Here is a 12,861-nt window from a genome sequence, read left to right on the forward strand (position 1 = left end):
CAGATCCGCCTAGAGAGAAATACTACTTAGGTACTTCCAAATTCTTGGATCATATGTTGTATTTTGTTATCATGTACTATTCATTTCTGTTGTGCATTCTGCAGGTCCAAGACCTCTTTGCTGAGTGATGACGAAGAGCGATATGTCTCCTCACCTGAGGGTGGTGATAGAGAGATGAGACACAGACCCCACTCGGCACCACTGAGTTCTGTGTTTGGAATCTCTGAGGATTCTGTCTTCAACATGGTCCAGAGAGGCCAGTCGCAGAGTGACATCGTACTGTCGTCCAGTTGGAGTAGACGGGAGAAATACAGACCTGTCAAAATACCAACGGACACCAGGTTTATGATGGGTATTGTAGAGTTGGTTATGAACCTTCTCAACTCCAGATTGGCTGAGCTAATGCGAAGTTTCAGTCAGGGAACTCTAGGTCCGCTGTCTGGTAGTATCTCAGCAAGTCAGCAGTTTGCCCAAGAAATGCTAAGCATGGTGTCTGCTAAGATGTATTCCCATGCCATAGAGCATATTGCGCACGGCTACAAGTCTCCCCTTGAGTTAGAGAGGGAGCTTGAGGCCATATTGGGTCCTCTGGCTGGACAGGTTATAGTCATCATCATAGATAGCATCTTTAAGGCTAAAGCCAACGGAGGAAACAAGGGACGAGCGACCAGCCCCTTGACCTATTTTCTCACTGCCGTTTCGGCAGAAATACAAAGCCTAGTTGTTCAGAGATCGGCTAGCAGACCGTCCACCAGACTGTCCAACAACGACCCACTGCTGAACATTTCCAAGTCAAAGGTCTTAAGATCAGTTCTGCTCAAAATGGCAGAACTCTTTGGCCAAGGTCCAAGTGAAACCTGTCTAGTTCCAGTAGTCCAGAGTCAGTCCGACAACTCTGTTTGCGACTGGACTCTGAATGCAGGCACCGTTCATCCAAGTCCATTTCTGTCCCACAACAGAATGTCAGAAGTGTCATCCGATGTTGTGGATCTTGTACTTGAGGTTTTTGGGATAACAGGATTTTTGGATAGCAGGAGCCCGTCAAGGCCACAGAGTGCCTGCTCCTACAACTCAGCTAGTGGAGCAATAGATATGAGAGCTCTTGCTGGGGACTTGGTCAGACAGGTGTCTGTCAAACTCAGACCCTTTGTCTCTGAGAGTCAACTCTCCACCATGTCCATGACAGATCTGTCATCTATTTCTGACTCCACCTTGAAGCAGTTGTGTTGTAGCTCTGCTGTTGCTGCAGCAACGGTCTGTCAAGCAATCAAAATGGAGCTCGAGAACCAGAGACCAACCGACCTGTCAGCCAGAGACCTACTATCGTCTCTGGTAGAGAGCATTGAGGACATGGATATTTCTGACATCCTCCAGGGCCCGTCGGCCATTTTGGAGGAGGCTGCTATGATTAAGCACCCAGAGATCTCCACCTCGACAATATACAGGTCTCTGCTTCTCGACTCATCTCTCGCCTCCTCTAACATGGTCACTGAGAGCATTATCTTCAACAGCCCACGCCCATCAGAGGAGAATGTGAGTATTCAGAATGTGCTCCCTGTTGATAAAGTTGACATCCTCCATGGTCAACCAGTGGAGGGGTATATTGTCAAAGCTGAGCAATGCATCACTCAGGTCATTCAGGATGCAGCTGTGACATATACTGGCGTGCTGGATAAAACCGACACTTGTGGGAAACTGTCGGAAGTTCTGTCTATCTGTGTTTCCGCTGAGAATATTGAGGAGGCATCTTCTGATCTATTTGGTGGAATTATTTCCGACCTGCATGAGGTATCTGAGGTCAATAAGACCTCCATGCGTACGAAATCAGGTCGCAAAATGTTCTGGATGGAAGTGAGTTCAGGTTCCCAGAAGATTTATACCAAAACCCTGGACAAACTGAGGAAGCTTTTCGCCTCTCACCTTCTCACTGAGGGAAAAAATACTCCTGTGCAAATTGAGTTCTATGACACTGGACTACTTGTAACTGAGACCACTGTGGAGGTATCTCCTGTACAGAAGACAGACAGTAATACCTCTTCAATGTCCTCAGCCCACCAGCTCACCCTCGACACCTGCACTAAAGGGGTCATCAAACAGGTGATCTCGGTGCTGAGGGTGGAGACTTCAAAGGAAGTCAAATGCGAGAGCATGTCAAATGCATCCTTCGACTTCAACCAGAAGTTGGACTCTATAATTTCGAAATTGGAGAGCCTCACCATTTCGAGTGACGTGGCGTCAGCCAAGATTGCCAGGCTCACGCGATCTCGTAGTGCAGCCAGCAGATCCTCTAACATTTCCATCCAGAGCTTTCACAGTGCTGAGTTCCAAGCTACGGCCAAACTGATTGTGCGTGAGGCCATTCTCAGAGCTGCTAGCGAAGCCAACTGTTCTTTGCCACAGAGCATGACTAGCAACACCTTCTCACACCATGTGGTTTCTACAACTGAAGATATAGTGAATATGATCATGCAAGACCTTGAAAGTCTATCCCAGTACACAGTGGAGGACGCAGACTCCTTCCCACTAGGAGAGAAAAAGCTGCAGTCCCAGCTCAATCCCAGAGTTGTCTTTGACACCTTATTGGATGCTGCTCAAACCATGTACCACAGAGTAAAGGATAGACTGAACGTCTTTTTGTCTTTTCCACCCGTGTCAGTCACCACAGCCAAAGATGTGCTGGACTCCACCCCTGTGGAGACACTCAGATGCTCAAAGTCTCCTGACACTGCTCTTGTTAAGGACAGGAGCCGCCCTCCGTCTGTGAGAAGTGAGAAGCCATTTTCAAAAGTCAGTTTGACTAAAAGCTCTAAAGCCCTTGTGTCTTCGAGTGGCTCCTCCACAGACCACCATGTAATTGACACATGCAGTGAGGATGTCACTCTGCCTACCAGGAGTATGTCAGTTGTGAGCGACACCAGTTTGAAGAGAACCTCTCCTCTCCATGGTAGTGGATTGAGTGCAAGTTGTGAACCTCTTGTGGCTCTACAAGACGGAACAGTGGCAGTCAGCCAAGAAGGCTTTAGCAAAACTGCAAAGGAGACGCTCAGCTTGATCCTAAATGTGATCAAGTGCAGATTGGCCAACTCTGAGAGTTCATCTGTTGGGCAGAATGCAAGGGAGGAGCGTCTGATAACCACTAACATGTTAGACTCTCTACTGGAAAGCCTTGACCTGTTGCCTGACATGAGTGCTGCCAATGAGATCACAAGGACAGAATGCCATACCTCTAACGCAATGGACAAGACAGGTTCACAGTCAGCGCTTGTGAATCAACAAGAAATAAACATATCTGACACCAGTCTCATAGTGAAAACTATAATGGACACATTGAAGACAGACGACCCAGAGATGACTTCAGCAGAAGAAAATCTGGATAGACTCCTGTCAATTGAAGCCCTTCAAGATGCGTCTGGCAACCTGATCGCAAAGGTCCATGGTCTCATTCAGGAGATAACCATAAGCCGCCAGCTTCAATCCACCACTGGCCACAGAAGCCTCTCTCAACCAGCTCTGCCAAAGCCAGCACTGAGGAAGCTGTCAAAGGACGATGCGTCAGAGCTCGTTTACAGCTTTGCCCAGACTTCTGTTAGCAGACTCCTGGGGCAGTGTTTGGTTAGGCCTATGCCACCCACCGCTGACAGGGTTTTGGATCAGGTCATCAAGTTGATGACAGACATGGTGATGGACAGCCTGACTGATCTGTCCAAGTCTGCAATGGAGGATGGTAAGTGAAAGTACCTCTTCATCTGCATAGGACTTCATTGTAACATGATGCTCACTACATTGCACTTTATGATGTGAACTTTGCTGTTTGCGTCCAAAATGGCACCTTCTTCCATATTTAGTGCACTACTTTTGACCAGAGCCAGACCCTATGGGCCCAGTTCAAAAGTTGTGCACTATAAAGGGAAGAGAAGGCCTTTTGGGACACAGTGACTGATTTCCATTGTTGCGTCCTCTTCTCCCAGTTATTGTACCCAGGTCGGTCACACCAGCTTGCTCTTCTTACTCAGACACCAGCAATGCTGCAAGTGACATCACTCATGGTATTGTGGCTGACCTTAATGCTACTGAGGAATTCCCTGCCAGGGGCCTTAGCCCGGCTGATGTAAAGGCTGACGGCATGGCCCGCCTTCCCTCTGCCAGGGGGGAAGAGACTAAGAAGAACAGGAAGTGGCATTTCCTACACAAAATTGTCAAGATTCCAAAGATCAGGATTAAGGTAGAGGGCTCAGTGTCTTTAGATTACCTCTGTAAGGCAGGGCTGAAATGTACCCTACAGATTCACTAAACCCCTATTGTCTCTGCATTAGAACAATGCTGTTGGCATTGTCTTTAGGAGGTTGAGTGAGGCCGCTGTAATACAATCCTAATACACATGGGAGAGAGAGAGAGTCAATGGATGTGTTCCAAATTGCACCCTATTCCCTATATAGTGCACTACTTTTGACCAGAGCTCGATGGGCCCTTGTCAAAAGTAGTGCCTTAAGTAGCCAATAGGGTGCCTTTTGGGATGCATGCCATATATTTTACACAGGCTCAGTTGTCCTGATGTGTTTTGTCAACAGCTGTTCAAGACAAAGGGGGAACCAAAGAGCCACCCTGAACAGGATTCTCTGCCTACCAAACGTCTCAGAGAGACTCGTATTTCACAGGGTAAGTGATAAGCATCGATAATGTCATATTGATGTATCACCCTATGGCCAGCTTGTTAAAACGGTGACTACAGATACAGGCGGACAGACAGATACACACATTCATTTTCTGATTATGAAATATTATTTTCACAGATGCTGAGTGTGAGGTTCCAGAGGTTCCATCCACTTCCCCACCCAAGGAGGACCTGACAACCACACTGGCCCCTGCTCCCCAGGAGTCCCAGTCCCGTAAACGCCCTCTCATAGTCAGGGTGTTACGAGCTATCTCCAGAGCCGTCTCCAAACCATTCAGAGAAGCTTTTGGGAAGAAGAATTAGCCAAATGCCAGATTTTATTACTATTTTAATCAGAGCCTTTATTTAATAAAACATTACTGCATGGATTTCTGTCTATAGTCGTCTTACTGTTTGTGCAAGATAATGGTACCACATTGTCAAACATAGTTATAGTGAAGCACTGTTTATGATTATTGATTGTGGAAATCACATTTTAATACAGAAAAGATGTCGTCACATAAAGACAGACATATAGGAGAAAACTCCGTTGACTATTCACATGATCAAGACACAACTAAAGCCATGAATGGATCATATTATTATACCTTGATTTCAACAAGGAACACAGACTGAGACCAAGGTTTCTTTTACAGCTGGGCCCTGCGTAGACATGTTACACATTCAGTTTAGCTACAATGATTAAGAAACTACACAAGACAAACAAGACCATCACAGATAACACATAAATACAGCAGCAGATTGTTACATTTGCACACAGGTTATTCCCCTAACAGCACAATAACTTGCATTACCTGAAAGTTACAAGCAATACAGAAATAAAAATCCTCCAATAATTATTTAAAATGGGCAACAGGGGGACAAGAGTCTCAAATTTAAGTTTAGTCTGCAGGCTTTTCCATTGGCAAGGAGCGTAACAGGAAAAGGCAGCCATACCCAACTCTGTGGAAATCGCATGGACCTCAAGTGTAATCCATGCTTGAGACCTGGTTTTAGGAATTCTAATTCTAAAATTGATGAGTGATGATAAATAAGATGGTAGTTTATTCAGAAGTGCTTCATAGACAAACACGAGAACATATTCTCGTCTCATGGACAGCGAAGTCCAACCCACATTTTGATACAAAACACAGTGGTGAGTTCTGTAGCTAGCGTCCGTAATAAACCTAAGTACTCAATGATAAATAGCATCCAGCGATGTAAGTGTGAATGCCATAGCATGCATGTAGATAATATCCCCATAATCTATAACAGACATAAAAGTAGCTTGCACAATTTGTCTTCTATTTGTACAGGACAAACATGTCCTGTCTCTAAAGAGGAAGCCTAGCTTGATTTTTAGCCGTTTATAAAGTTCGTCAATATGCATTTTAAAAGACAGTTCATCATCCAACCATATCCCTAAGTATTTATATGCAGAGACCTGATTCATTCGAGAACCATGTAAGCTCTTGTAAGTGCAAGTGTATTTTCAACCAACTTTTTGAACCTATTAAAAATCATAAAATGTGTTTCCTTTGTTTCTTGTTTTAAATGTACATTTTATTTTAACAATTTTAAAACAAGATGAACAGAGAACAGTTACACTTTCTATGAAGCCCATATATATAATGCATACACTCAAGTCATACACTCATAATTACTTAATTACTTAGTGATTGAGTAGGCTACATAGATTTCATGAATAGAAGCTCAAAAGACGAAAACGTCTTTTTTTTGTTGTAAATGTACATTTGCTATGGTAAATGTTAGCAACACCTCCGCAGGATGCACGGGGGATATGGTCACTAGTGTAGCCAGGAGGTGAGGCCTCATTTAACACAGTAAATTCATCAGGCTAAAGCCATGTTTCAGTTAGGCCAATCACATCAAGATTATGATCAGTTCATTGACTATAATTGCCTTTGAAGTAAGGGATCTGACATTAAGTAGCCCTATTTTGAGATGTGAGGTATCATGATCTCTTTCAATAATGACAGGAATGGAGGAGGTCTTTATCTTAGTGAGATTGCTAAGGCGAACACCGCCATGTTTAATTTTGCCCAACCTAGGTCGAGGCACAGACACGGTCTCAATGGAGATAGCTGAGCTGACTACACTGACTGTTCTAGTGGCAGACTGGCTAACAGCCTGGCCTGCACCCTATTTCATTGTGGAGCTAGAGGAGTTAGAGCCCTGTCTATGTTGGTAGATAAGATGAGAGCACCCCTCCAGCTAGGATGGAGTCCGTCACTCCTCCGCAGGTCAGGCTTGGTCCTGTTTGTGGGTGAGTCCCAGAAAGAGGGCCAATTATCTACAAATTCTATCTTTTGGGAGGGGCAGAAACCAGTTTTCAACCAGCTATTGAGTTGTGAGACTCTGCTGTAGAGCTCATCACTCCCCCTAACTGGGAGGGGGCCAGAGACAATTACTCGATGCCGACACATCTTTCTAGCTGATTTACACGCTGAAGCTATGTTGGTGGTGATCTCTGACTGTTTCATCCTAACATCGTTGGTGCCGACGTGGATAACAATATCTCTATACTCGCCAGTTTTAGCTTTAGCCAGCACCATCTTCAGATTAGCCTTAACGTCGGTTGCCCTGCCCCCTGGTAAACAGTGTATGATCGCTGGATGATTCGTTTTAAGTCAAATACTGCGGGTAATGGAGTCGCCAATGACTAGAGTTTTCAATTTGTCAGAGCTAATGGTGGGAAGCTTCGGCGTCTCTGACCCCGTAACGGGAGGAGTAGAGACAACCGGTTGAGCATTCCTACAGCATTTCCCTCCAGAAACCGTGAGAAAGATGTCCGGCTGCGGGGACCGTGCGAGGGGATTTATACTAACGTTACTATCGGTACTTACTGGTGGCACAGACGCTGTTTCATCCTTTCCTACACTGAAATTACCCTTGCCTAACGATTGCGTCTGAAGCTGGGCTTGTAGCACAGCTATCCTCACCGTAAGGCGATCGTTCTCCTGTATGAGTACAGCGACTGCAATTAGAAGGCATCATGTTAATGTTACTACTTAGCTTCGGCTGTTGGAGGTCCTGACGAACCATGTCCAGATATCACAGAATCCTCATACTCCTGACGCTTTATGCACTATAGCCCGTTACCATATGTGATTTATTATCTGCTGTTGGCTTGTGTGGATGTATGTGTTATGCAACATAGCTGACTTGAACCATTGTTAACAGTTTCAGGGCCATGGGCCTTTCTCATGATGGAAAAATACAGAACTGTGCAATGAGTTGGGGGGGCACATTCAGAACGTAGTGTTGCGAGAACAAGCAGTCTTTTGTTAGATAACAGGAGCCAGGTGCCTGATAACTGCATATTCTACACAGCTACAACGACTGACCGCTGAAGCGCTTAAGGGGCTGGGACCAGCCTCTGCGCCAACAATCAACGATAGGCTGGGTGAGTCTAAACCACGCCCAGTCTCTACTCTGACAGGCCGGCTCGGAAGCAGGAACTACTTCTGTCAGAGTATATTAAATATCTTTGTCAGGAACAAGTCAGTTCTGTTTTGCCCTGCGAGGTGGGACAGAGAGCCCATATGAAAATTGCATTTAACACTTATTGCTTAGCTAATAAAGCCTCATTGTCATATTTATCCTGATACCAGATTCGAATTGATGCAACCCTGACACGAGGGGAAAAACCAAAAATATAAACGGTAATTAAAAAGTAAAAACCGTAAAGTTGTCATGTAGCAAAGTAGGCAACAAAACACAGCAACACGTAAACAAGTCTGCAAAATGCTGTTGAGGTATCATGTGATGTTACTAGCATAAATGGACCAACACTGAGCACATGTAGCTTAAGTCAATTGGTAATTTAAAACACAGGGGTCTGAGTAATATTGCTGGCGCATGGATATAATGCAAAATAAATGTTGCCATCACCCCAGTTACTCAAGTCAGGTCATACACCTCAACTCCAAGTAGGAACCACCAAAACAATACAGAGGACACAAGTATTACAGTTAATGTTTAATTGAGCCAAAACAAGCAAATGCAGTTACACACTGGACTAGAGTACCCATGAACTCTAGCATGTCAGATATCCATGGCGTCGTCGCCGGACGGGCCGGTCGCAGCTTCAGAGGTGGCGTCGTCGCCGCCAGACGGGCCGGTCGCAGCTTCAGAGGTGGCGTCGTCGCCGCCAGACGGGCCGGTCGCAGCTTCAGAGGTGGCGTCGTCGCCGCCAGACGGGCCGGTCGCAGCTTCAGAGGTGGCGTCGTCGCCGCCAGACGGGCCGGTCGCAGCTTCAGAGGTGGCGTCGTCGCCGCCAGACGGGCCGGTCGCAGCTTCAGAGGTGGCGTCGTCGCCGCCAGACGGGCCGGTCGCAGCTTCAGAGGTGGCGTCGTCGCCGCCAGACGGGCCGGTCGCAGCTTCAGAGGTGGCGTCGTCGCCGCCAGACGGGCCGGTCGCAGCTTCAGAGGTGGCGTCGTCGCCGCCAGACGGGCCGGTCGCAGCTTCAGAGGTGGCGTCGTCGCCGCCAGACGGGCCGGTCGCAGCTTCAGAGGTGGCGTCGTCGCCGCCAGACGGGCCGGTCGCAGCTTCAGAGGTGGCGTCGTCGCCGCCAGACGGGCCGGTCGCAGCTTCAGAGGTGGCGTCGTCGCCGCCAGACGGGCCGGTCGCAGCTTCAGAGGTGGCGTCGTCGCCGCCAGACGGGCCGGTCGCAGCTTCAGAGGTGGCGTCGTCGCCGCCAGACGGGCCGGTCGCAGCTTCAGAGGTGGCGTCGTCGCCGCCAGACGGGCCGGTCGCAGCTTCAGAGGTGGCGTCGTCGCCGCCAGACGGGCCGGTCGCAGCTTCAGAGGTGGCGTCGTCGCCGCCAGACGGGCCGGTCGCAGCTTCAGAGGTGGCGTCGTCGCCGCCAGACGGGCCGGTCGCAGCTTCAGAGGTGGCGTCGTCGCCGCCAGACGGGCCGGTCGCAGCTTCAGAGGTGGCGTCGTCGCCGCCAGACGGGCCGGTCGCAGCTTCAGAGGTGGCGTCGTCGCCGCCAGACGGGCCGGTCGCAGCTTCAGAGGTGGCGTCGTCGCCGCCAGACGGGCCGGTCGCAGCTTCAGAGGTGGCGTCGTCGCCGCCAGACGGGCCGGTCGCAGCTTCAGAGGTGGCGTCGTCGCCAGACGGGCCGGTCGCAGCTTCAGAGGTGGCGTCGTCCGAGGACACGCGCCTCAGCTTCTCCTCAGAGGACAGGGCATCATTTGCCGGAGAGCTACCATGGTTTGGAGAAGCTTGGGATTCTACTTCATTGGTCTCTAAATACTCTTGAGAAAAAACAAAAGGAACAGTTGGGTATTCTACAGCAACACATCTGTTCTACACGGTCTAGGCCAAATTGCTGATCGAATTTTGAGCAACATGAACCCAACAGTTTTCAAAGTATATGTTTCAGGCCGTACCTTCTCTGGCTTGTTTAGCGTCAGACCCTATGGATCGGAGCAAGGCCAGGGCATGCACAATGGAGACGTCATTTGATGACAGCTCTGAAAAATGTAGGTTAAGGTTTGACAACATTATTTAGACTGAGTTACTCTATGCTGTTGAATGAGTGTCAAACACAGCAGCACCATAGACAGTGACAAAGAACATAGCTAGAAGGGTTGTACCTCCAAGTCTCCTCTGCAGAGAGACTTGATCTTGCTTCTGGGACTTTCCAACAGGGTAACAAGAAACTGAGGAGAAAGTGTTGACAGAAGTTGAGTTCACACAAAATAGCTACATATATTAATAGCAGTGAAGAATAAAAGATGACCAACGCGGAAGATACAGACAGTCAAATATTAATACCCAACTTATAAAGTTAAGCATATTTACCAAACAAATCCCTTAAACATTAGTGAACCAACCTTTGACAACCCCCACAGTCATCACAACGAGCAGCAATTCTCTCACACCTCCCATGATCATGAAAATAGTCTGTGTTATCAACAGGTAATGTCTTCCCATGGCCTGTATGAGGGTTATATAGGCCACTAATGACCGTTTACCTGACAAACATGGCTTAACGATCAATTAACAAGCTTGATTGAGTTGTTACGTTCAGATAGAAATAGACCATGTAGAACATATGTTGATTCTTATCAAGTTGGTGGGCAGGCAATCTTTTCTACTCCATATATTGCATTTATATCTGTAATGATTAACCCTAATGGTCTCAGATCAGCATTAGAAAGAAGTAGGCCTAATTATTTTAGGTGTAATCTTCAAAGATATTAGGGGGAAATAAACACTGTACCCAAATCCACGTTTTACAATGCTCCTGGGAAATGGGTAGGCCTCCACCTATAGTCCTTCACAGTTTTACAGCTGTGATATATTTATTTATTTACATAGATCACATACATAAATATGTTAGCTGTAGGTAGCGTTGAGATAAAATTCCCATATTCTATTGCTACTAACATAAATCCTAATATATCATGTTTTCCTCATTTGCTCTGTAGGAGGTTCGTCATATGAAGGACATTCAAGTGGATGTGACCCCTAACCTGCAATAGGGGCTCAGTGAGGTGACAGACATCCTGTAATGGATCTCCAGCTAGTGTCTGAGGACCTGGAGAAGGCTGTGTCTACAGCTGTGGGGCAGGACAAGCATGGTATGAAGGATTTTATTGTTATGGATAGTCATCTCCAATCTGTTCAAATATCACTGTTGTTGATAACACACATTACCAAAATGATTCACACTTGTCTTCCTATTTCCACATAATCTGTCATGGTTCCCCACCCCAACAGGGCATAAAACCAACCTCTCTTTATTGCTACTGCTAATACACCCAAATCCAACAGCGTTTGAGTATCTTTTTGCTTTTCTTCTAACCCTGAATGGCAACATTTTATCCTAGTACACAAGCATGTCACTTTATCCATCCACACCCACTCTACTGCCGCATGGCCACTGCGGCTGAGACTTTCACCCTCTCGTTACAGGTATAGCAGGTAACCAACCCCACCCGGGTCTTACCCCCTAGGACTTACCCTTTGCAGGTACCTGCCTGCTCGGGCTTACCTTCCGGGACTCACCCTATTCTTATAGTACAAGCAGGAACCAACCTACTCGGGATTTATCCCCTAGGAGTTACCCTCTACAGGTTTGGGTTTACCTTCCGGGACTTACCATATACCACAAAGCTACGACCGGTCGTAATACAATGGGACTACTGACTACTGGGGGACTACTGCGGGACTACTGATCCAGAGGATCCCACCCATAGGATGCCTGATGGCTAACAATAACATATCCTGACATAATGTAAACGTTATACATTAAGCTCTCTCCCTCAGTGACATGAATTAGTATATTTTATATTCTCAGAACCCAACAGTAGGTTTTAAGGTGTGGCTGCATGCTTGTCGTGGACGCATCGTCACTCTTGATGTTCTTTTTCCAAGTCTGAACTGGCCGTTCTTGTCTTTCCTCAACTAATTGAAACCTCAGGGACAGACATCCTGAACGACTCTGATGTCAGAGCTCCCATCAGCCCTCTACACCTCGCTGTGAGTAAAGCCTACCTGCTCCTGTAGTGGTCTCCATATGACAAATGGCACCCTATTCCCTATTTAGTACACTACGTTTGACCAGATCCTTATAGGCCCTGATCAAAAGTAGTTCACTACATAGGGAATAGGGTGCTATCTGGGATGCAAGCATGGTGTAGATTTTCCACAGGAAGTTGACTGTCCAGACAGACTCACACACCATATTCCGATCTATTCCTGATTAGTGTAAAATACATGCATATTCTACACAGTGATGATGAGGATGATTTCCTTATTTTGCCATTTGAGTTAATCAACCTCAGAAGAGAAGTAGAGTGTTTGTTTCTCAATCCCACGCTTGGCAGGAACCTCCGATGTTGATGCTGGGCGGGAGCAAGAATTGGACCCTGTGGCACCCCCATAGAGACTGCCAGAGGTCCGGACAGCAGACCCTTCGATTTGACACACTGAACTCTATCAGAGAAGTAGTTGGTGAACCAGGCGAGGCAATCATTTGAGAAACCAAGGCTGTCAAGTCTGCCGATGAGGATGTGGTGATTGACAGAGTCGAAAGCCTTGGCCAGATCAATGAATACGGCTGCACAGTAATGTTTCTTATCGATGGCGGTTAAGATATCATTTAGGACCTTGAGCGTGGCTGAGGTGCACCCATGACCAGCTCTGAAACCAGATTGCATAGCAGAGAAGGTATG

At 47.1% G+C, this 12,861-nt stretch overlaps 1 protein-coding gene and 1 long non-coding RNA gene across 2 annotated transcripts; one reads left to right on the plus strand and one right to left on the minus strand.

The window, feature by feature from the left end:
• The first annotated feature begins 4,065 nt into the window (after positions 1–4,065).
• Positions 4,066–4,814, plus strand: LOC139401070 (uncharacterized). Its single transcript, XR_011632846.1, has 3 exons — positions 4,066–4,222; positions 4,569–4,656; positions 4,791–4,814. It is a non-coding gene; the product is annotated as an uncharacterized lncRNA (long non-coding RNA).
• Positions 4,815–8,719: 3,905 nt separating this feature from the next.
• On the minus strand, positions 8,720–10,615 carry LOC139401071 (polysialoglycoprotein-like). The gene is made up of 4 exons (XM_071145576.1): positions 10,516–10,615; positions 10,276–10,341; positions 10,069–10,152; positions 8,720–9,933 (listed from the first exon to the last, which is right to left on the minus strand). The coding sequence occupies exons 1-4, from the start codon at positions 10,613–10,615 to the stop codon at positions 8,720–8,722; spliced, it is 1,464 nt and encodes a 487-aa protein (XP_071001677.1).
• Between the last annotated feature and the right edge of the window lie 2,246 nt (positions 10,616–12,861).

This window comes from Oncorhynchus clarkii, unplaced genomic scaffold (genome assembly GCF_045791955.1).
Source record: "Oncorhynchus clarkii lewisi isolate Uvic-CL-2024 unplaced genomic scaffold, UVic_Ocla_1.0 unplaced_contig_2945_pilon_pilon, whole genome shotgun sequence".
Taxonomy (NCBI): domain Eukaryota; kingdom Metazoa; phylum Chordata; class Actinopteri; order Salmoniformes; family Salmonidae; genus Oncorhynchus; species Oncorhynchus clarkii.

Coding starts and splice junctions, on each gene's coding strand:
- LOC139401071 (XM_071145576.1), bottom strand. CDS start 10,615: ATGGGAAGACATTACCTGTTGATAACACAGACTATTTTCATGATCATG. Junction 10,342..10,515: donor GACTGTGGGGGTTGTCAAAG/GTTGGTTCACTA, acceptor CTTTCTCCTCAG/TTTCTTGTTACCCTGTTGGA. Junction 10,153..10,275: donor TCTGCAGAGGAGACTTGGAG/GTACAACCCTTC, acceptor TACATTTTTCAG/AGCTGTCATCAAATGACGTC.